Source organism: Betta splendens, chromosome 19, assembly GCF_900634795.4.
Source record: "Betta splendens chromosome 19, fBetSpl5.4, whole genome shotgun sequence".
In the NCBI taxonomy this organism is placed as follows: Eukaryota; Metazoa; Chordata; class Actinopteri; order Anabantiformes; family Osphronemidae; genus Betta; species Betta splendens.
Window position 1 is genome coordinate 11,505,050 of NC_040898.2, and position 24,348 is coordinate 11,529,397.

At 44.0% G+C, this 24,348-nt stretch overlaps 1 protein-coding gene across 4 annotated transcripts in view; it reads right to left on the reverse strand.

Moving 5' to 3' along the window:
* Positions 1-24,348, reverse strand: part of vti1a (vesicle transport through interaction with t-SNAREs 1A) — an 85,539-nt gene that overhangs the window by 26,285 nt on the left and 34,906 nt on the right. For all 4 annotated transcript variants that reach the window (XM_029133266.3, XM_029133267.3, XM_029133265.3 and 1 more), the window contains one exon: positions 119-189. In XM_029133266.3, coding sequence (XP_028989099.1) covers positions 119-189 — 71 coding nt within the window. The remainder of the gene's footprint in view (positions 1-118; positions 190-24,348) is intronic.

Genomic DNA, 24,348 nt, shown 5'->3' on the forward strand with positions numbered 1-24,348 from the left:
AACATGTGTTTACCGTCCAAGCGGGAGATGCTGTGACACTATCGCTTAGCAACGCAGGCTCACATCCACCTGCGAGAGGAGGCAGACGGGTTCACGCAGGTGGCCGGTGTTTACTCACCCTTTCTCTGGCTCTCTGGATCTTCTCACGGTCACTGTGCAGGTTGGAAAGTATCTCCTGACCCACTTGTTCTGGAAGAGAAGCACACACGGGTTGAGCTCGATCCCATTTCTGCTGTTTAGAAAATAAAGCCGGGCGAAACTATTACTAAAACTAATAAGTCCAAAAACAGCGAGCTGACTGCACAGTGCACGGAGACGACCCTGTCTAGAAGGAGCATCTGCTGAGCTGATTGGAGAGGAATGTAGCAATGGGAAGTTTTCCTTTTAAACACCCTTAAAATGAAATAAACAGACGTGAAAGTCTAAACAAGCGAGCAGCCCGTGGGGTCCACAGCCGATGCAATATTCATTAAGCCGTTGTGCTTTAAATGCCTCTCGTCAGCTGTGGATGTAAACACATTAACGCACAGTTATAAAACATCCCCGACAAAGCACCTGACAGGCTCGTCAGTGGTCACTGTCATTCTGCCGTCCCCTGGGTGGGGGACAGGGGAGAGAAAGAGACAAACAAATAAAAAAGACACGGCAAATAAGGCCCACCCCCGCCGGCGCCATCCATTCAACCGCACTGCTACTGCATTAGCGTTTAAAAATGAGGGAGGCTGAGGATGAATCAGGAAAAAAGGGAAAGAAGTGAAGAATCTTTGCATGGATCAAAGACAGCCTTTCAAGCGCACCAAACAAATCCGGAATAAACAACGCAGTTGCTGACTGTATTACACTACACAGGTGCCGCACACCAAAGGGCCCACGTGCTGAGCGCCTGTTTGTGGGGGGGGGGGGCAGAAAATGGGCTACATCTGGCAGCTAAACAAGAGAAGAGAGAGAGAAATTGAGAAAGAGATAGAGAGACAGAGGAAAGGGATCAGGGAGATGCAGAGGGGAAGAGAAAACACTGTCAAATGAACAGCGCTCGTCTCCCATTCATCCCATCACTCTCACCCCCCGACACCTAAACCGACTCAAATGCGTCTCTTCCTGCCTTCATTAATTTCTAATCTGGGACAAGACAGATTGAAGGATACCCAGATTAAACAGTGCAGTCACACAGTCACATGTGACAAATAGGGCAGATTAAAGGACTGAGTGCAGGTATTAATAACCATAAAAATAAAAGCCCTCCCGTGTCCCGATTGGAGAGGAACAAGCGATAAACAGGAAGCGAGTTGTAGCGGAAATCTTCTGTTAAAGCAATAAATAAGCGCGTCCATCCGTCTCTGTCAGGGCTGTGGGTTTTTCTAATAAATGACTGAGAGAAAAAGTGCAGCAGCAGAGTTGTTGGGTTCTGACGGCAAGTGCACTATTACAGTAGGAGGGTCTGCATGTGCAAAGAGATGGATGAGGTGAGATGAGGTGATAGAAGGAATCAGGAGAAATCTGAGCCCGGTGCGTCATTACACACATTCTACTGTAATACATGCATTACAATAATAAAGCAGAAAAAGATAAGAAATGATGAACAGCAATAAATTACATTTTAAAGGTTTCCATAACCTACTCCCTCTTATGTGACGGGAGTAATGCTAAATTCTTTGCTGTCAATCATTTATTCTCCTGAAGTGGCTGACGAAGCAGATGATGGTGCCGTGTACAGACAAACATGGCTGCGTAGCCGCGGTGTCTCCCCACTCGTCAAAACCTTATCATCCCGTCTCAGCCCCCCCCACCGGCTATTAGAGGTGTACACAACAGCCCCCCGGGGAACGTATAGTGTTTATCTCCATCACGCATCTCCTCTAGCATTACTCATCCCCTGGCATGTATCTACATTTACATTCATCTTATTTAAAGCCTGCTGTCCAGCTGTCTGTGCGGACTTCATTAGTTACAGCGGAACATAACCTGTTGGACGACAGAATGGCAGGAAAATATCGGGGTAAAACAAAAATTCTTAGTAGAGGACTAAGGAAAGGACACGCGTAAGTAAAGTAATAAGTAAAAGCGCTCAGTTAAATCGAGAGCGGGGAAATAATTTACAGTTTAAGTCCCAGACTAGTTGCTCGTTAGTGTGTAAAATATTCCCCTCCTGTTTAAACAGCTATTAACAATTTAAATAACCGTGGCCCCGAGGCCTTGCTCCGACTCACTTGTTAAAGATTCCCATCCCCAAAGGTCCATTTAACAAGCCCATTATTACATTACACTCACAGCAGCACCGGAGAGCCTTAATTGAACTTACTCCTCTAATGTGGAAATGCATTAGTACAGAAAAGTTGAAGGTGCATATTGAAATGGAAATAATCTCTGGATTAGGATTTTGTTTCCCCTCACATCCCTAATGATGCTACCGGCTCAGACAACGCCTGCTTAATCTCCTCTTAACCCTTCGTTTAGCAATAACGAAGGGTAGTTAGAACCCAAAGTTTAGCAGTTTAGGTAGCGATGCAATCTGCACCAGCACAACTTGTTACTATTAAATTAGCCGGCTAGCTATCAAACGGCTTCAGGACAACACTGGCTGGAACACCAGCACTGTCCAAAGCTCCACAGCCCTCAACTTTCACCAGTCCATGGACACATTTAATTGGAGGCATCATCTATTTTACAGGAGCTGTTTCGGAGCGGTTACACACCGTCTGGGGCCCCTGTCTCTTTCTGTGTACCGCTGATGCTTGCTCCCTCCGTCCCCAGAGTCGAGAGGGTACAAGACCTGACAGTGGTGAGCTCCAAGGCTCGGCACAGCTCCTTTTCATTAAGCAGTTGAGACTATTTTTTGAAGGTTACCACACACACTTAAATCCGGACACGAGCCACACACTCCAACAAACGGGGTGCGGGAGCCCATGGGAAGGTTGAGAGGAAGCCAGGAGGAGGCTGGTAAATGTTAGACCATACATTTTCTGCCTCTCAAGCTCACACACACACACAGTATATGAGTCAACTTATATACCTGTGACTCCCAGCTGAATAAAGTTACCTGCCTTTGTACATTTCCAAAGAAGCATTTTTTAAGGATTGCTGAAGTCTACAACTGCCTAGTGACACACTTTCATCACCTCCATCAAAGTCGTACCCACACTGGGATGTATTTTTAAAGCTGAGCCCACAGGCCATTGGGCTAGTGCCTTTGCACTGAGCTATAGCTCCACATAAAGAAGCGCCAACTGCTAGGTCACGGGGGGTGGGTGGCATCTGGGGGGCTCCTTGGCTCTACAACACATTACTGATCATTTAACTCCATCTCATCATAAAGGGGATCATTTCTCCCAAATTGGGATATTTCCAACGCTGGTTCAGTGTGTTCTCGTAGAGGAGGTGGTTTCCCCTTTAAACGTAGCAAAGATCCATTCTGTTCTGGAAAGTCTAAAGACTTGGGCTTAAATCAAGAAGTCTGGTGGACAGGGTGAGGCCGGGCCAGCGCAGTTCATCCTGCCTCAGCCCTTCCCCTTGCATGTGTAGCGGCGGTGGGCAGTCAGGGCGGATTTCTGGGGCCTTTCTTCACTCCACCAGGCTCTGTTTTATTCATCGCCTGCGCCCTGACCCTGCACAGCTCCTGTTCTGACAAATCACTTCTGATTAAGACAGATCTCTGTTAGTCAGCCACTCTACTTGGCCTATTCATCATTCCGCAGAAAATATTCTGCCCCCCCCCCCTCCGGTCCTCCCCCTGCCAGCTCGTTTGCCTGTCTGTCAGACCGGAGCAAGGCGCAGGAGAAATTTCCGCTGCTGTTTTAAATGGCTGATTACAGACAATTGGTGGATGGAGAGACGTAAGGGAGTCTTATGGGTGATAAGACGCAAGTTTAATGGGTATAAATGACTGGGCTTGTAGGAGACCAGCTGGTAATAGAACCATTTGTTTAAGGCTGAACCGGGGTGGAGAGAGCTGAAAGCTGCATTTTCCCTCTATTTGAGCTCCCCCTCCTCTTTCGCCTTCACCTCTGCCTCAAAGTCAAATTCTCAGATCACCGGATTTACATGTTTTTAAACAGCAAAGACGCCTTCATCCTGATTCAATGAGAATTGATGAGGCTGGAAAAGGAGTAGCTTGTTTTACATTTATGAAATTACGCATACCTATGCGTCCCTGTGGACAAAGCTGCAGACACTCGGACCCCATCGCTAATACATTACTTTATTACCCACCGTTACAATGTAAACAGAATATACAGTAAGTCTGAGGCCTGGCAGCTTCATATGCCAACTTTTCCATCATAACCTCAAGTCTTTATTCTGCGCTGACAAGCAGCAAGATTTCGTGTGACAATCGCTAACAAACCAGATTAAATTAACCTGAACACCAGGCCCGCTGGTGGCAGAGGGCTGAGAGGCAGGAGGGGCAGGAGCCGAGTGAGGGCTCTACAAGCAAATTGCCTGAACTTAATCAACCGGTCTTACTGAACCGTCCAAATGAAAACTAATGGACTCGGGTGCCGCTGTGATTGCCCCACACGCTGCATTGTGCGGGCAAGACCATTCCATTCTGAGGTCTTCAATTAAAAATAAAAAAACATGGAATTTCTACAGACGGCTGGTCAGCCTATACACCTATTCTGCATTTATCCCCACTGGTCAACTGTCACGCTCAAACAGGGCGGACTTATTAATTCCATTTCCAGCGCTGGGAAAATGTTTTTTTTAAGTGTTGATTAAAATTGTTCAAATTTGTAAAAAATGTATGAAGTGTGGAATTAAAACTCTGTCTGAATGAACTCATTTGCGTATGCATTATTCATAACGCTGACATTTGTGCCACACAATTGGGCTGGTCACAACTAAAATACAAAAAAACTCAACAGCGGATGAATAAACAAACACTAGCACATCAAAGTTCATTCAACCACAGTTAGCCTACACAATAAAAACAGGGGTTAAGTGCTTTAGTCTGCAACTTAAATAATTTCATTTCATTACGAAGTGAGTAGCAATATAAATGATGGTGCCACAGCATATGAGCATTGTGGAAACATAATGACCGTCCAAGCTGAAGGTCAAGGTAACGTACAAAACGCAAAACATTAAAAAATTTAATGGAAACACAGAATTCTCAAGACAAATGCATTACATAAACTGAAGCTCTAACAATGATGCCACGACCAGGGAGAGATGTTTGTAGGCGGAAATAACATGTCAGTTGGTCTCAATCAAACACAACATCTGATTTAACAACCACTGGTGGTACTGGCTGGGGAGAAAAGTTTGCCAGTTCGTCAGAAATGGATTGGGGGAGAGAAATACGGAGGCGGAGGCATGAAGAAGGCGAAAACTTGACGTCGCTTTGGTTCATTTTCAACAGTTTAGGAGCGTTAATCATCACATTACTGTTGATTAAAGGCTTCCACGTCTCTAATCAGAAAGTTGACAGACAGATCAAAGAGTGAAACACAAATTCCTTGCCTTTTAATTATCTCTACAACACCACACCTCGGGCATCTCTTCTCTGCCTATCTGCTCAAACTCAGTGAAAGACTGTGAAAAGAGATCTAACACTGTACAACAGTTCATTATCCAATAAAATGGGAGATGGGGGAGAGGAAAGGCACACACACCCACACAAAAAGTGTTAAGACTTTATGATTAGCCGAGACCCGGGGAGGCCTGCAGTCTTCTTTATTAACGTCGCAAAATTGGAACACCTTAATTATGTTTGTCAAAATTGGACCTGGCGTCAGGCTCATTTGCATGTTTTGACAAGGCCTGTTGGGAGCCTCCCCCTATTTTCCTTTAGAGTGCTAGGGAGCGCTAGGAGTATTTAGCACATTTCAACACCTACTGATAATTGGGTCTTGTAGCTAAATGGATGAAATAGCTTGTTAAATGTTCTTTGTTAAATTGGCCCACCCGAGTCAGAAACGGCGCAATCCAGAGAAGCAGACGTGAAGGTGTCTCTCGGAACGTCTTGATCAGCGCTTGCCTTCCACTCCTGTTTATTGATGAGGTTCTGATGCGTTCTGCAGCTCGACTGTTCCCGGCCAACTGTTCCCTGTCAAGTGCTTTGGACATCAGAAGTCCAGCCGACTTTAAAAGGAGAAGGCAGCGCTTTGGAGGCTCTGAAAAGTCTCATGTAGCAGAGTTTATTCAGCGCTAGAACAGATTGCTGCTTGACTTAAGATCACATCCTATTTGAATATGAGAAAGCAACGGACCACTGCGCTCCTTCCCCTATTAACAACTCGCTAAATGAATCCTCGTTACGTCAATAATATGTAAAACAAGCGTGATCGAAAACAAACAAACGATCTGTGGGGACACGGGACTGTCAGCGGCAATTTAGCGATTGAGGAAAAGGAGGGCATGAAAGCCAGACATCAAACATTAGTCTGAATGGAAGGCGCAGGCCATTAGAAGTGGTTGCACTGACAGGATCTGACAGTTGGAAACACTTAAAGATTATTTGCTTCAAACTTTGAATTCATTAATACTCATGAGCTGAGGATGAGGCCCCAAAACAGCAGAAAACAAGGAGGGCTGGGCTAAGACTTGAAGCTAACGGTGGTGTGACAGGTTGAGCCAAGGAAGCTGCGAATGAAGCCGTTTTCTTGCTACCAATTAGTGCTGTAACCAGTTTCTTGGTTACATCTGTTCGGCTTCAACTCTTTTTTGGATTCTGGGAGAATTCAGAACATCAATTAATGCAAACTAATGACTTATGATTTGCCAAAATCATAAGTCATTAGTTAAAAACTAAAACAAACCTAAAATGGCAAAGAGAGACCTTACAAACTAAGACATTTTATCGCAAATTACTCCCTAAGGGGTTTCACCACATCTCAACTTTGGTCAAGTGATGCTAATGGGTCTTTGTGGGTGTTGGAAATGGAAGTTTCACCTGCAGGAGGAAACACTCAAAGCCTCTGACAGGATGAAAATTTATGGCATTTCACGTCACAGTCAAACACATTATCGTTGGCAGTTGAATCACAGGCTTAAAATAAGCCTCAGTATTCCTCGGTTGGGAACAGGGCTGGCGCCGGCTAACAAGGTCTTCTTCTTCTTCACTAGCTGACTGTTCTAGTATCTCCAGGTGTCAGGAATAAAGCTGCTGAGTAACCATAAATAATCATAACCATTACCCACAAGGAGTCAAACTTTTATTCGACTGAAAGGGAGAAAGACAAGGAACGAAAGTAAAAATATACATTTTCCTCTCACGTGTTGCTCAACAGGATATAAAATGATCCAACATTTAAATCACTGCATATGAGGCACGCCACGGACCCTTAAACCATTCACTGCAGATGGCACAGTTACGGGCAGACGATAAATCACTCCTCAGCAAATCTAAGGTGCTCTGACAATTTTATTTGAGCCGACAACAGTGGAGCCTGTTATCAGAACACTGCGTCATTGTGGCTGCGCTGACAAACGGCACAAACACAAGTTTGTGTTTTACTTGGGGTAAAACCACTGCACTTCCCTGCTCTGCTAGAGGGAAAATAATACCGCTATTATGGGGGAGGACGAGGCACGGAGGGGTTTCACAAAGGAGAGACACATCATGCGCCTCATTTAACAATGACTGCGGCCACAGAGTTGAAGACAGATTATTGTCAGCTGCTACTGTGAATACACACGACGAGGCACGACATTTGAGGCCGCGTCAGAGCTCTCGTGTGCTGCGCACATTGTCGATTTCTGCTCACTTCACATTGTTCCCCGTTGGTCACGAGCAACAATTTGAAACTATTTCTTGGGCGAAGACTCCGTTGATGGAGAGTCTGTCAAGAACGGGGAGCGGTTCATGCAATAAAGCCGATTACTACTGAGCAATTTACAAACAAAATATTAAAGAAAAACGAAATCAAACAAGCAAAAATGTTGTGCTCAGCACTGATTTTACAACTGTCATACTAACATACTACTACATATCCAGAAGCAGAATATCGTATCTACAATGGCTTCTGAATTAATTCCAGAGCATTTTTCTAAGTGGCATCCACATATAATAAAAATATGCATCACTGCCGGGGTGACAAGGTGTCTCCTGCTCCCCATCATTAACTAAAACAGGCTTAAGTGAATACCCAACATGCCCGCTGCCATCTTCCTCACTAATGAAGCATATCTGAGTTTTAAGACATGGCAGAACTAATTTAATCTACTTTCTAAGGGGCCCAAGCACCATCAAATTAATTATTCATAAAGGACATGATATTATAACTCAATTGTCAACGCTATAGCTGGCCCGTTTTTTAACCTCCCCCTGCCTGTCATCTCTTTTGTCTTGGACTCTCTTTTAAAGAAAGTCCTTTGCTTTTAATCCATAACTGAGCAATACACAGTCATTAGCTGTTGGACAAAATAATTTCCTTTTCTTAAGTTTGTCGATGAAGGTGACAGTAGGGTAGGGGAGGGTTTGTGTGATTGGCTCGGATCCCTGTGGATTTCATGGTATGCTGATGGGGCCAGCTTCACCGCAGAGAAAAAAGAGAGACCGAAAGAGGGAGTCATCAAATCTGTAATAACACAACCTTAGATACCTTTTATTTTTCCGTCATGAATTATTTATGCTATCTAGCGAAGCTAATCTCGCAATAGTGTATCTCAGACAGGCTGGTCACCAGGAGGTGGCACAAATTTTCTGTTACACATGCGGATTCTTTTAGCCAGGTGTCATTTTCTCTTCAGGGGTAAGATGAGGATATATAACCCTGACGTGACTGGCAGCAACAGCGGAGGCCCGGCGTGGCTACAGTACAACACCCTATCGTGAGGAACTAATAGTAATATGTTGATTTCCTAAAAGTATGTGGAGCCACTGTGCAAAGCAGCATGTGTTCCAACACGGCCAGGGAATAAAAATAAAAACAAGCAGCATCAACCGGTGCTTTGAGTAGATTTATTCCATGCATGGGCACGTGCAAACTGCTCACAGAGCATTTGGTAACACACAGTACTGTACAGGTGACGTAAGCTAATTACCCTCACAATGACTGATGTAACTTGTTAGTAACTTGAAATGTATGTTGTAGAGAACGTGCAAAGGGAAAAACTCCATTAACACTGTAACTTATAGCATAACACGGGCACACACATTGATTATAATGGAAGATATAACACAAGTGCAGTATGGGCTGTGACAGCGGGCAGCTCCTGTATGATCCGCCCCCTGATTGTAATTGAGGCCGACGCGTGACAGCCCCCCGCGTGCCCTCCCTGCAGCGGCCTGGGGCATAGGCCGTGCTGACAGAGGAGGCAGCGGGGACAGCGGCACGGGGTCCTGGCCTGGCATGGCCGTGGCATGGGACCCTTAGGGGCACCGACCCCCCCCCTTTCAACCTGCCACAACTCTTGCTGCCTCACCTCTGTCACCAGGCATCTCGGAGGCTAACGAGAGGGCAGTCGAGGCTGCTTAGCAATTCTACCACATCCGCTGGACCCCCCCCCCCCACACACACACACACACACACACACACACACTCTTCCTCTCCCCTTGCTCCAAGACCTTTGGTGAAATGAGTGTCAGCCTGAGGAGACAGTCACTCATCAACACTTTTATACTTGGGAGGTACAGTATATTAATGCTGTGATGGTTTCCTGGAAGAGGGAAGAAAAAAAGCTGTGCCCTCATAAGGAGATAAAGGACGAAGCACTGGCCAAGTTTAGAGGGTGTTAACTTCATGTGGGCACATTATAAAAGTACAGATGGTGATTGTGCATTTCTATAAGAAGCTGTAATCATATAAAGGTCAATACATGAGCATACTATGAGAATACCGTGATCTTAGAGAGAGAAGATTCTGAGAGAGACCATGCATTCATTTCCTCCAGTAGCCACTGAAACTTCGCTTCCACAACAAGTAGAGCTGGGAGCCTATCGGGGCCTTGTGGTATCTAGCTGGAGATACATAATTAAAGAAACACGGGCAGGGAGCATGTTATTACTAGTGTTTTCATTAGGCTAAGTTAACGCACGGGTCTCCCCTAGGCCCACATACAACAGGCAAGAAAGGGGATAGAATTGGAAATTACCTATCGGGCTCTAAAACTCTCTTGAAGAACTGTTCGCATTAGTGCTGCTTCTGCATCTTCCCATTTTGGGAACAACATTTAATTTTGACATCAGAAATATGAAAAAGCGCGCACGGGCCCGCGCTTTTCATGATATTTTCACTCTTTCCCCAACATCCAGGCTTAAATTAGCCAGGATTTTTAAGATCAGGGACTGTTTTTTAGGCTATGAAAAATGGATTAAATAAAGAGGAAGTCTGGCCTAATGAGCTCCCTGGGCTATGGAGCAGCAGGGACCATGAGGGGAAAGAAGGGAGATGAGGCGAGCCTTTGAGGAAGAAGGGGCCGCAGCCATGCCCAAAGTGTGCCAGCTTCCCCTCGCTTTTGCGCCAATGGCACAGACGGCACCTGGGCAAAGCCTGGCCACCCTTGTCCCGTGCCAAAGGAGACGAGAGGCAGAGCGGCAAGTTTGTGTCAACCTGAAACTTCTATTGGCCATCTTGTTTTTCTTTGAGGTACTTTTATATTAGAGCTCCCGTTAATTCACTGACGCGGCGGTTCATGAGTGCAGAAATAGAAAAAAAATAAAAAAATGTGTTCAGTCTAAACAACCACTGAGTGAAAATGAAAAAACTGAAAAAAAAATCTAACTAAAACAAAGCGTTTCACTGAAAGAAGCAAAGCTGACACAGAATGAACCTGTTGATAAGATATATATATATATATATATATATATATATATATATATATATATATATATATATATATATATATATATGCATATGGCAATAATCTCCCGTTGCTGGACAGCCGACCCTGCTACTCTGTGCCTAAATGATAATACTTTCAATACTTTCCTGTTATTCTAACATGATTTTACATGCATGGGAATTAAAAGCTGATGATTGAGGTGACCTAATTCCTGCTAAGTTATGGTATTGTCCTATGATCTACTGTAGATTGAATTGGGCAAAGTAAGATTTGTAATCTGAGACATGTGAATTGTTTTAATCTGCCATAATAGTATGATCCTCTAGGTTACTGTAAACCAATGTGATGGGTCAGAGTAGCACAGTGTGTCTCAGGCCTTCCTAGAAAAGGAATATGAATATGATGAGGGTGTTTGTATAGAAAAGGTAGTTACAATATATACTGATACTTTATATCATGCAGCCATTTTCTCCTTTCCTTCATCACATATTGGCCAAATGCTAGAGACACAACACAAAAGCAGGCGGGCTGCCAGTCTCTATAGGACATACTGGGACAGGCTGAGTCCTTGTGGCCTCGGAATGTCAACATCAGTCCAGAGCCTCGCAAAGCGACGCTCGAGTTGGTGGAGAACAAGCAAGAGAGGCGAGGAAGCGAGAAGGCATTACTCTGGCAGCTGGTGGAGCCTGGATGCCAGCCAAGATAAAGAGAACGAGAAGACAAAACAGGGGGAGACTAAGATCCTTCACTCACCTTTGAGAAATACAGGTCAAACTAAGCCCAAACGAAATACTGAGAGGCAGGGAGACGACACAGCGCTGCAGCTATTGCGGAGGCCGCGGAGGGGAGAGGGTGTAGCTGGCACATTCTTCAGCTACTTTTTCTGACAGCGATTAGAACCTGTCAGAGCCTCTCAACCTGCCACTCCTCCGTGCTCATAGGAGACCTGTCATTACAAATAGCCCAGATTAAAATACCACGCTTTTGGAGCACAGGCGCTGACCCCCCCCCGCCGCCCGGCGTTGCCAAATGCCGCCCTGCGGAGTGGGAAGGAGCGGCGAGAGGGGCTGGCGAGTGACAGAAAGCAGATGGACCGTTAGGGTTAGAGACGTTTAAAGGGGAGAATTAGCAGCGAAGCCCGTTTTAGGAGGAGGTGACCTGAAACAACCAGGGAGAGAAGACGAGAGAAGAGAAACTGATTGGTAACAGGTTCTAAATGGTTCGTTCAGATTTGCCCAGCGGCTGAAATGCACATGAATGAAGTTTAATTAGGCTAATGGTAACAAGGCTCGGAGAAATGCTATAGGTTTGCAGCTCATGTATTTGTGCATGAAGCTGACATATGCAAACAGAGAATAATGAGTGGAACGTGTCCCGGATCTATCTGGTGCCAACGCGAATCGTCTGTCCTGACACTGAAAAATGACCTATCTCAGCAAGATATGTACGGGGGGGGTCTGACAGTCACCAGAAGTGTGGTGACAGCCCAATAGAGTCGAGGAGGAAGGCGTCATTAGGATCACACAGACAAATATACAAATACACACATTGACGCACAGATATTCATGTACGGAGCGCTCGCACACACTCCATCAGACGGGGAGAACATTTGTGCATGCCTGCTTGCACAGGAAGAAGACAAAACAGCTCTTGACTGATGGTTCCGACCTCAAACAGAGCATGAAGTTGTGGCCAGTGTCATGTCACAGTGTCAGGCAAACTGTGGAGGGGCAGGACAAGCCTGAACACAACCGATGCAGGCAGGAAAAACAGATTATATGACAGAGCTCATCTCGGTCGCACCTCGCCTTAATCTGAGCATAAACACAGTAACTCCACAGGGCATGGCATAATATAATACATGCTTTACTGCCAAATACAATTTTATTAAGAGGGATTAGTGTGAAATTGCCTGACAGCCTTGGAAGCTAGAAATCAACATCCAAACGGTGTCATGAAAAGAAGCACCTGCCGTGAGATAGGAACCATTTCAAATGAGTGTGAATGCTGCTGGTGGCTCCACCGGAAAGGAGGAATGAAAAATTAACCAACAGGGACTGGTGTCAAATACATCAGAACTGATCATGACCCAAAACTGCTGCTTTATTTTTAACTCTAAACGGCAGAAGAGTTATCTTTGATACGTGGACAGCGTGCGAGGAGACTGGCCCAACAATAGCATTAGCGCACCATGATGAATTTAAATGAGCAAACTTGGGAGAGCTGACAGGCTACTTCTCCTCATGAGACCGTCTCCTGAGAGGAGATGACAACTGAATGATATGCAATTAGACCCATCAGTGGTTTAATTGCACAAACAAGGGCTGGTTGAAGAAAATAACAGTGACAGAAGAAGGCCTACACGGAAACTAAGCATTTTATACCCTGTAAATATGCAAAGTAAAAGAAACTTACAGCCAAACATCAACTGGATATAAACTATTTAAGGTATTTATTTCAAACTTTTACACTCAATTTAGTTAATTTAAGTTTTTTTCTGCCAAAAGACTAAGTAAATTGGACTGATGTCAAAGGTTTATTAAGGAATAACTTGGTTAATGCCTTTGGCTCGTCCTCCATTTCTTTCATTACAGAAGAAAAAGCAAGGGGTGAAGAGGAGTAAAGGGGGACTTAGGCCTGAAAAAGAAAGGTGACAAACAACTTATCATTAGCTTATGTGCACAGGTTATGTTGGTGTGAGATGGGCTGATAGGAAAAACTACATCTGTAGACATAGGACGACAGGCAAAAGCCTGACCTTTATATTAGGAACATTTCACATATAGTAAATATTCAGTCATGTTTATGGCTGAGCTTAAATATATAAAGCATTTGGTTAGAACTGTGTTACCTCTGTAAAACTGACAGTGCCCCAGAAAGACTACAATACTGGAGCTACAAAATCCAGAAGTGGCATGACCTGAACACAGACATATCTAAATTTGCAAATCAGATTATTGCAAGACAGTGCGTTGAATTCCCACCAAGATGTGGGAACGCCAGAACACATCCTGCACCCTCTTTTCTCCATCAGGTCGTGCTCTCCAAAAAAAAAAAGAAGCATAAAAAAGTCTCTCACCTTATTACAATAACAAAACAAAAGCCCTGGCTGCAGCTCCACAGTATTCATACAGTATATCATACCTAGATGGTACAAGCACATAATGTATAATAAGTACAGCCCACTCACCCACCACATGTGAAAAATATGTACATATTCCAAAACAATGAGGTGAGACACAAGTGCAAGAGGCAGAGGGAAGGATTGAGTGTGTGTCTGTGTGTGCAGACAAACTCCTGAGAGTGACCCCATACCTCATCTCCAGGGCATAAATAAACATGTGTGTGAGCGCGCCTGTGGATTATAATCAGAGAGAAAAAGGAATTAAATTTATTCTGGAGCTGTCATTAATATTTCAAGGCTGTAACTGTAGCCCATGTGAGAGAGCATGAATGATTAATTTAGACATCACCTCTGTCACAATCCCTTACCAGGCCTGGTCCGTGATCCACCTTTGAGAATAGTAAACAAAAGGTGGGCTCTCCCCTGTTTTTGTTGTGGTCTGGTTTGGGCTGTTCCTGTCTGGCAAGCAGGAAGGGGGTGAGGTGCTGTGCTGTCTTGTGTCGTGCTGTTGGACAAGCTGCCTGCTTTCGCGGGTGACATTCAAGCGTTGAGTGAAGAGCCATTCCTTGGTCTACAGGCGGGTTTTGATCTAATACTGACCCTAAAAGGTAAAGCAGGATCTTCCTCCAGTCATGATTGTGTGTGTGGTTGTCATGTTCTCACACATGCATTTTATATATGAATCAAGCCTTTCCCGACTAGCACAAACTACAGTAGCAAAACCAACAATAAACACTACTAATGTCCTGTCTGTATTTGCCGCCACCAACAAAGCATGAACCAAACACAATTCGTCAACGCATTAGTCTGCAAACAAGCTACATCAACAGCCCAACCAGCCTGACAGGTTCACCAACACCCTCATTCCAAGTCGATGGATGAGCATCTTACCTGCTGATGGATGGGAAGACATTCGTGAGACCCTATCAAGCTGACATGTGCCCCATACCTGGGTTTTTGATTTGTGTTTGGGCTTTGTGTGACGCTTGTCTGACAAGTGGAGATCACAAGGAGACAGGATCCATCTATCAGGCTGCTGATGCCACTGCTGCCGTCTCCAGGGCCCGAGGGTGTGGTGCATACATCTGTGCACGAGTGAGTGTGAATGTGTGTTTGTTGTATGTGGGAGTGTGTTTGTGTGTGTGCGTGTGTGTGTGTTATCAAAAGTTAGTAGGTGCAGAGTCTATATTTGTTTATCAGAAAACTATCGACTGGGTGCGTTTCTGTGTACAAATGTGAAAAAAGCAAATTCATGTGAGTGTGTTTTAAAATATTTTATAGTAAATATTAATGTGTGTGTTAATTCATGTGTGTGTGTGTGTGTGTGTGAGTGTGTGTGGCTACCTGCTGAGCACTAAGCCCACAGGGGCAAAGCAAGGAAGGATGACACTGATGCGTTGTGTTGGCATGTGCCCTCGGGTGGTTTTGGTGTGGTTGTCATTTTGTTGTTTTCGTACAGCTCCCCCTTCGTCATACCCCGCATTATTCAAATAACGCGCCCCAACGTTCCATAAATAAATAATGAATTCACCACTAGATGGATTGATGAACAGTGATGGAGAAATATTAGCTTTTTTCCTGTTTCTTTCCCACAGATTTCTTGTTTGGACAAAGTCTTTGACAGACACTTTTCTCTTGGGAGATTGAGCTTATCAGGAAAAAAAATAAAAAGAGAGAGAAGTGCTGGGTTAGAAGGCTGCTTCACTGTGTGTGTGTAGATCTATTCTTATTCAAACCATGGCTTAGCTTTTTAAAAATAAAGTTCCACTCTCTAAAATAGTTATCTGGATAAACTGCCTGTGTCTGTCAATAACTTAAAAGAAACAGCCAAGTGTGTCAAGAGGTCAGCATCAACAAGAAGAGGAGCGAGATTCACTATACGTGATACACAGCACAATGGAGCAAACACACACACATACAAAGAAAAGAAACACACACACACAAACAGGAAATTAACATGATACAAGATTACATATGAGATCACAGACTCTTGAACTTATTTCTTAGACATACACGTTACACCGGTATCTCTAAACAAATCTCCATAGCTTACGGGACCTAGGAAGGTCAATGTGCATCCGAAACTTCCTTGTCTCTCCCCAGAAAAAAAAACATGTGTGGGACTTGAAAGCTGCGGCAACTAACTGACTCTGTTCTCTATACTTCCTAAAGCCAATGCAGATCAATACGCAGCCATACATACCACAACTGGAACAACTCTTGTCAAAGGTTACTCTCTTTTCTGCGCGTTTCTCTCTTCATTTTAGCAGGGCGGAGGAGGAGGATGAGACGGAGAGGAGAAGAATGAGAGGGGGAGAGAGAGAGCGAGCGAGAGAGAGGACGAGGCTGTGGAGAAGTAAGACGAGAGCAAGAAAGATAAACCTAAAATGATCCCTCTCTACAGATGCAGAACTCCGTGCTAATAGGTTTTGACACATCGCCAGCAGGCCAAAGAGAGAGGGGGCTGGGGGTGAGTCGATACTGGTGCACGGCGGTGGCCACAGGCTAGCAGCAGTGGCTAGGCCAAACCCCTGGTAGTAGCATGGGCTGGGGGCCTGACCACTAATCATTAGAAAGTCAATGAGTCCTCCAGCGCTTGCAGCTATGCTAGCCTTCCCAGGGAGCCACACCACCTAGTGAGGGCCCAGTTGTGAGCATTTGTGTACACATGAAGCGCACAAAAAACATATACATTTATATGAAACTATACAGGCACACAAAGACTGTTTCATGGTGTATGGCGTGTCAGCCAGACGACGTCCGCGGCCTTTGATGCTGCCGCTCCATTATTTAAGCAGGGCCCCCTTTTTGACATACACTGGACACAGCCTCTCCGGAGACGCCAACCAAACTTTTCCTGAGGTCCCGCCGCGGCCCAGCCACCTCACCTGGACCCCATGCATTTTTAAATGCCTCAAAGTGATCCTGACACACCGCTTCAGACTAGACTGCTAAATGAGGCACAGCTCCTCTAATTGGCAAAGACTCCTAAAGGCAAGTTAATATCAACATGAAATTGACATTCATGTTCCGATATCACAGATTGTGTGGACAGGATTAAATGGTATTTTGGTCTTGAGGTACTGTAACACTCATGAGGTTGATTAAGCAACAATGGCTGAGTTTTAGATATGAGGCTATAAACCCATTCTGTCCCTAATGTATTCATTGTCATAAACTATATTTCTGTGAGCATTTTAAAGGCTTGACTTCAAGGTAAATTTCGACTCCTGGGAAGTTTGGCCTGCTTCAGTAGAGGTTTGTAGCTTAATATTTGCTAAATAACTAATAGCACAATAAAAAAGTTGAAATGTTGCTTCATTAATGTTGCATTTGCCCGAAACTATCAAAAACACAGCAATTAGGTCTTTAAGAAAGACAGCCTTTATTGGTAAAAAAGAAGATCATGAGGTTTTTTCCAAACACACAAAGGAGTAGGAACTAACTTTTGCACATGATGCTGTGTACTCATACCCAACTCAAATATAGGCAAATTGCAGTAAATCAAACAAGCTAAAATGTGCAAATTCAAAATAAAATCAATAGCCTTACAGCGTCTTAGCCTCACTCTGATCAATATGCATGGAATCAAACTTTTTTCAGTATTACCTCCACCACTATGCCCATCGATTGTGTCCATTGATCCTCAAACTCCTTTTAGGGGCGGAAGGTATGGATATTTAGCAATGGAGACCCCATCTGGACATTTTCATGAACTCTGACCTTTGTGCTAATCCACAAACAAAAGATAGGACTTATTAGAACCTAGAAAGTCTGACTTCATATTGTCTGAGGGGGTAGGAGGGGAGCAACAGGGTGCCCAACGAGCCCCGTCATCCAAAACGCCCCCTTCTGGGCTTGGGTCTCTACTGCAAAAGCTCCAAAATGATAGGTTTGTGGCGATGGGCTTGAATATTTGTTTGATTTTAAAAAGCAGGAGATCCAGTCTTATATGCAACTTTTGAGCAAGTTTGTCAAGAGAGTCAACAGAAGCGTTGGACGTGAACATGACAGATAAGATCAAGAGCAAAAAAACATGAAAAAGGAGACAGAGACAGAGGGTCAATGAGGGTGGGGCAGTCAGGACCAGGGTGTAGCGGGGGACTGGCGTTCACTGAGGCTTCTCACTGATGTGCCGCCAGGCCCTTTGAAGGGATTATTAACACATTTAGATTACTCTGGTCCAGTTGTCACAGAAAATATAACCTCCATCAGGACTATAAAATGGGCGGCTCTTTTATCCCCAGCCTCCCTCATGTTGCTGCTCCTGGGACTCCCTGCAGTACCTCCCATCACCCTAAGTTGGCCCGGCTCAAAGCAATCCACTAATTGCAGTCCCAGACATCTTTGAGAATTAACTAACACACTATAAAACTGACAAAGACTCAACAGCCGTGTATGTCCTTCAAATAACTTAGGTTACACATAAAATCAGCTTATATTATTATACAATAATATGGGTCCAGGGTTCCTCCTCTTCAGCTAGCAGAACCCAATGATCCATTCACTTCAGCTTCAGGGTTAGGGGGCAACTTTCTTTTGAAACCACTAAATCGGACACATCCACAACTTGCCATTAATTGCCGCGTTTCCCATGCCACTAGTTACAATGATGGGCCACATCCTGCTTTGCCTGTTTGCATCATTAGGTGCTGACCACTTTGTCCAGGGGAGCTAACAACAGGGACACTGATTAGCACTTTGATAGCCTCTACATTGCAGCCTTTCCCCTACAGGTTCAGCGTTCGTGAGTGTGGGCTTTTCCCAGAAAAGAGAGAATCAGACGTCAATGCCAATGGGTCTTGTGATTTAGAGTCAAAGGGTCTAGTACAACTACAACCCAACAGATCAGGAATATTGTTGTCAGCGCAGAGTATACAACACTTAAAGGGACAAATCCCTCTATTTGCTAAAGGCCAATAATAAATCCTTGGGCAAGTGACAGATGCTGTTCGCTGTCTAAAACAACCTAGAGTAGCTCATTAATGTCCACTGCGCATGTCAGAGACAAAACAGCCCCAGATTTATCGCAGGGAGACGTTAAAGAAAGCTGAACCTATGCTAATATTATGTTATGGAGTTTAGCAACACCTGGGTAAGAGCCAGTCGCACGGGGGTAACCAAAGCAGAGTCACTTTACAAGCTGTCAAAAGTTAATTTGAAGCAAAACAGAAAAGCTGGTGACTGTCAAGCTTGGGTCGCCAGATTATTTATTACAGTTAAGCAAATGACATGCAGTGAGAAACGTTACCAGAACAGAAGAACAGCTTGTAAAAACAAACCTGATAAAACTGAAACTGATATTATTGGGTCTGGTCGTGTCAAAATGAAGTTAAATGCCTTTCACAGGATCCAAGGTGGACATTCAGAGAAATCTGCCCCACTTTATTGAGATCATGTGACAAAATCCACTGACCAAATATGAATCCTGCTGTTCAGAGTTGATTTACCTTCAACACTAAGGCAGCCAACTTTGTGTCTTGTTAGTGTTTGTGCTTTTGACTTCTGAGATGCACACGCCTACCCAGCTTCACACCCTGTCACTTCAAGACTAAATAAAAAAGATGCTAACAGACAAGCAAACACACATTTCCTCCTTGAATAAATCTGCTTTTCCAAGAACAGTGCTCAGAGACGTGTAGGGGAAAAAAGAAGCGTTAACAGAAAAAGGAAACAAGCAGGAGCGTCTAAAAGAGAAGGGGGCGAATGGAAGAGTGGTTCATACTGCAAACCTTAGCATCATTTACTGTGATAAGCACAGCTAATACATGAGAGGGAATGCTTCTCTTTGTAGACCATTAACTACGCATCCTGTGAAATGTATATTCGTAAACAGACTGAGGATTGAGCAAAGGGGCCATTTTCAAATGTACACATGATCTGTGGAACGGGCCGATGTAGTCGACATCAAAGGGGCCAGAGTGTGAGAGGTAAAAGTAGGCCAGGCCAGAGCCTGGGAGAGCAGTGGGAAGGATGCAGAGGGCAGCGGAGGCTCCGCGGATGGGACGAGCGTTGGAGGGGGATTGGTCCCAGGCTGCGAGGAGCTCAGGTGCGAGTTGTGAGGAGGCACCTTCTGTTCGTGGCTACGAGGCCCCCGCTGCAGACAGCAAAGGGGCCCAGACAGACACGAGCCCCTCTTGTTTGGCCCAAATAAATCCAGGTGGCTCAAGACGCGCGCCCTCGCCGCCCATCGCAACTTCAGCACAGGCAGGCGCACGCGACAGACGCTTGACTCGCGTGCAAAGGGTGAACAGTTCTGTATCTACTCTTATTCGTGGACAGTCTACAATGGGCTGATGGAGTGTGTACAAGCCCATCCTGATACTGTACCTGTGGTTGAGATTTCTGCAGGGAAATACTGCAGCTGAGGCAAACCAATAACTTTATAATGGACATCCAGGCACAAACAACACAGTGCAGATTATGTGAAATATGATAAAAGACCAGAAATGTGACAGAAATGACCCGTATCCCTCTGAAGATCATCTTGACAGCTCTACCAAAAATTTCAACTTCCCAGCAAGAAAGATGTTCAAACCACTCAAATCAATTACATCAAAGCGGGAGCTCACATATCGAGACTTGTTAAGTTAACTGTAGTCATATCGCAAAGGTAGGGTGCCGGAGCCATAGCTGTCACTTGACGATGTTTGCGTCTAAATTGGGAGTGAAGGCCTCCCCAGGAGAGATGGGTGAACCTGCCACAAAAGACGGAGGGAGCAGGAATGTTCAAAAATGCCACAGTCGCACAGACACTCGCACACATGCACACAAACACTCAACACAGCATCTCCATATGCTTAAGATCCTAATCATCATCACCATCATCTGTTCTGTTCTTTTACAGTGTGTGTGTATGTGTGTGTGTGACTTACATAAAAGAGGGACATCTGGAATACTATTAGTCCAAGACACCCTCACACCCTCGCACACACACGCACACAGTTTCCCTTTTAGTCTAAATCTGCATGAATTCCATACATCTGGCCTTTAAGAGGCAATAACAATTATTCATTGAGCTGGTTTCAGCCCAAAAGTAACTGGCCACTAGTCTAAACAGCTCATTAAAATGGCACAATACATCACTTCAAGCGCTCAGGGAAATTGGCAGACAACTCCATCACTACAATATTGTATGGTAGTGGATGACCATTTTGGATAACATAATGAATTCATGGTAGCGTTGTGGACAGAGCGTATAGTTCTTTTTGATTCTGTGGCGCTGCTTGCTTCCGTTGCCTTCTTTGTCTACGCTCGCTGCCCTTATTGTCTGAAACTGATGTTCTGCATTGTCATGAATTAAGTCAATTGCAAGGCAGTGGGTTTTGATCAATGCACGGTGAATATTTACACATATTTTACTCCACAGATTATTATTATTCTTAAATAGGTAGGATTTAACAAATGTTTAAAAACAATGCTTGCAAAATAATTTTTTATTATTAAATCATTATATATCACAACAACAAAGTCTATTGATAGAGAATAAATTTTGTAATTTCTGCATTATGAAATTAAAGGTTAATATTGACCAGAATTATCCAAAAACCATAAAACTTCCATGCTGCTTACTGAGCAGGAAAATGTCAAACAAATGTCTAAAAGCGGTACCAAAAATGTTTTAAAATAACACTAAGTACATCCCCACTATCACACAACCGCTAGCAAACATTAAAAAAGTCATCAACGTGTCAACTCTGTTCTGTGTGTAGTCCCAAGCACGCACATATCCACATCAAACCTGAGACGGGCCAGACCAAGGAAAGTGTCCCTTAGGCCATCTTAGCCAGTCCTTCACAACTAAGCTTTAAAAGACGGGCAACAGTACAGTACGCTGCAGCTGGCCCTGATTGATGATTGAGTAACCCGAGATCATAGATATGTTCAGCGAGGACCTGCCGGTGCAGCTCTGCATACATCAGCCCTTCAGGAGTATCACATACATCATGGGGTGAGAGTGACTGATGTGAGAATGGGGACTATGTAGACCACTTAAGAGAAGCTTTCTAGATGGCAGTCAATAGTCAAAGTTGACTAAAAATGATTACAGCGCAGGAAAACGATGACTTTGCGATTATAAACTGCAACACGCACATATTACCAGTAGACACACAAACACACACACACTCAGACACACAAAAAGCACACATTAACTTGTGCTGATATCTTTGACAGGCACAACTACAAAAGCATAACTCAGTGGTAAATAAATAAATTCATGCTGTCTGCGTGCATTCTCTTTTTAGGAACGCTCGGGCTCACATAGACCCGTCCAAAGGATTATGTGTGTGCATTGGTGCATGCACAGAGGCCTCCTTTCAGCACCTTCTTAAAGAGTGAGAACAAGCAGCGCATCCCTCCTAAAGCAGCTCAAGGGCGCAGCCTATCTACCAAAGCTCAGAATGCACGAGTGGAGTTGTGATTGGATTCAACGAGCCGGCCAGCCTCCATCCCGTCGCTACCTCGCTTCATTTATATGGGAGTCAAACTGTTTGTACCGTCAAGGTTATGTTATTTAACAGGGGAACAGAGAAAGGATAGAGAAAAGTTCCAGGCAATTTAAAATCCCGACTACAGCGCCACCAACTGTGGTTTACACAAGAAGTCAGCAGATCTGAAATGAGACCAATTAACTTCAATCATGTCGAGGACAGTACTTTCACTCCCTTGAAATTTTTGTCAAATATGCTATGTTGTGATAAACACTAATTATTTCTGCCTGATCTGACAACAGTCAATCTAAATTTAAGTTTCAGTCATTTTGGTCAAAATGCAACGATCTTGTGCGTACGCGTGAATGAAAAAGGACAATGTCAGCATGTTGACGGCGGCTAGCTAGAAAGCACATCCACATCCACACTTGAGCAGCACGCGCAGGACTCCTAAGGTTATCCCCCAGGACAAAAGCTTTACCGTCCCACTGACTGGCAGATGGGGCAACCAGCTGACATCTCGGCTCGGCCCTGTTTCATGTTCCCCGGGTGTCTTAAACGGGCGGGCACCCTGTCTGATGGGCACAGGACAGGAGGAAGGGGGTGCGCTCCTTGGGGCCACCACTGAAGAAGAGAGACGCAAGGACAGACGGAGACGCCCGTCGCTGTGTTCGCACAGCGTCGCTGCGTGTCTTGTGGAGTGCAAAGCTCGGGAAATATCTCAGAAGACGCGGATTAATAAAGGGCTAATGACGGCGTTGAGTCCTGCATGGTTTATGTGCCAGGATCAAAACACATCTAATGTTAAATTCAGACCAAGAAATCTCAACCTAAGCGTATGAAGCAAGCGCATAGTAAAGATGCCACGCGGCACACGGGGCTACAGAGACAAGTGACACAGTGCATCCACTAAATGACTCTGACAACAAAGCAGCAGGTTCACCACATTCAGCTAAAGGCAGCTGCTCTTGTTATTTCCTCACTATTTTAATGCAGTTCCTGCCTCATTGTCAAAATTATTTAATATTACCCTTTTTGCAACATTAACATACTACAGATCGGTAAAAAGCATTAATCGTATAGTCTTTACATTAAGTATAGCTGTGCTGCTTAGAATTAAAGTAAAAATGAAAAACAAATGTTTGTGTCATTTCAAAGTAAAAGTATGAAGTTTTCCAGAAGCCTCTGATGAACACCCTTTAAATTGTCAATGTCCATGTTACAGTCTACATGGCAATAGGAAAAAAAAGATCATCAATTAAAAAAATAGATAGAACTTGTTTTTTAAACAAATCAGTTTATAAATGTATTTAATGTCAAAGGTGATAAATATAAGGAGGATGAATGGATTTCTGTATTATAGGAAAACAGGACTTATTTGAGATTTAAATTTATTTGACTGTTTATTAGTTATATGCAAGTATTGTGTGTTTTAATTTATTATTACAATGTATATTTGTAGAATACAAAGTTTGCCTTTGACTGACTGGAAGCTACATTATTGTTACTGGTAGAAGGCTTCTATTAAGCTCATAACCTGTCAAATGTTTATTTTTAAAATTTGATAAATAATTATAGTTGATTCTTGTGTCAGTAAACACCAATGTAAAAAATCTGTTTTAATTGGACTAAATCTGGATGTACTTAAAATGATAAAAAACAAACAAAAAATAAAAAACAGTTCTATTTATTTGATCTACTTTAAATGAGTGCATAGAAAAGTGGAGACATCAAATATAAAAAATCTGCTGAATTTATTTTAAACAACTCACAAATGGAGATATGCAGGAGAAAACTAAAATGTTAAACGATCACTTTCCCTTCAGCAATTGTCTTGTGTAAAATGCTCTTGAATGTGCATCAAATAAATGCCCATTTCTGTGTGCTAGCTCGACAGAAGACTCGCTGTGAGGACGCGCCGCTAATAGGAGTTTGACTCAGTTGTCGTTACTCGAGTGCTTTGTAGCTGCTCGTCTCTTGTAAACAACAAAGGTCGATGCCGTCGGTGAAAACATATGTAAGGCAGGTTAGTGGTCAAATATAAGATGATAAACAAAAACATTTATTTAA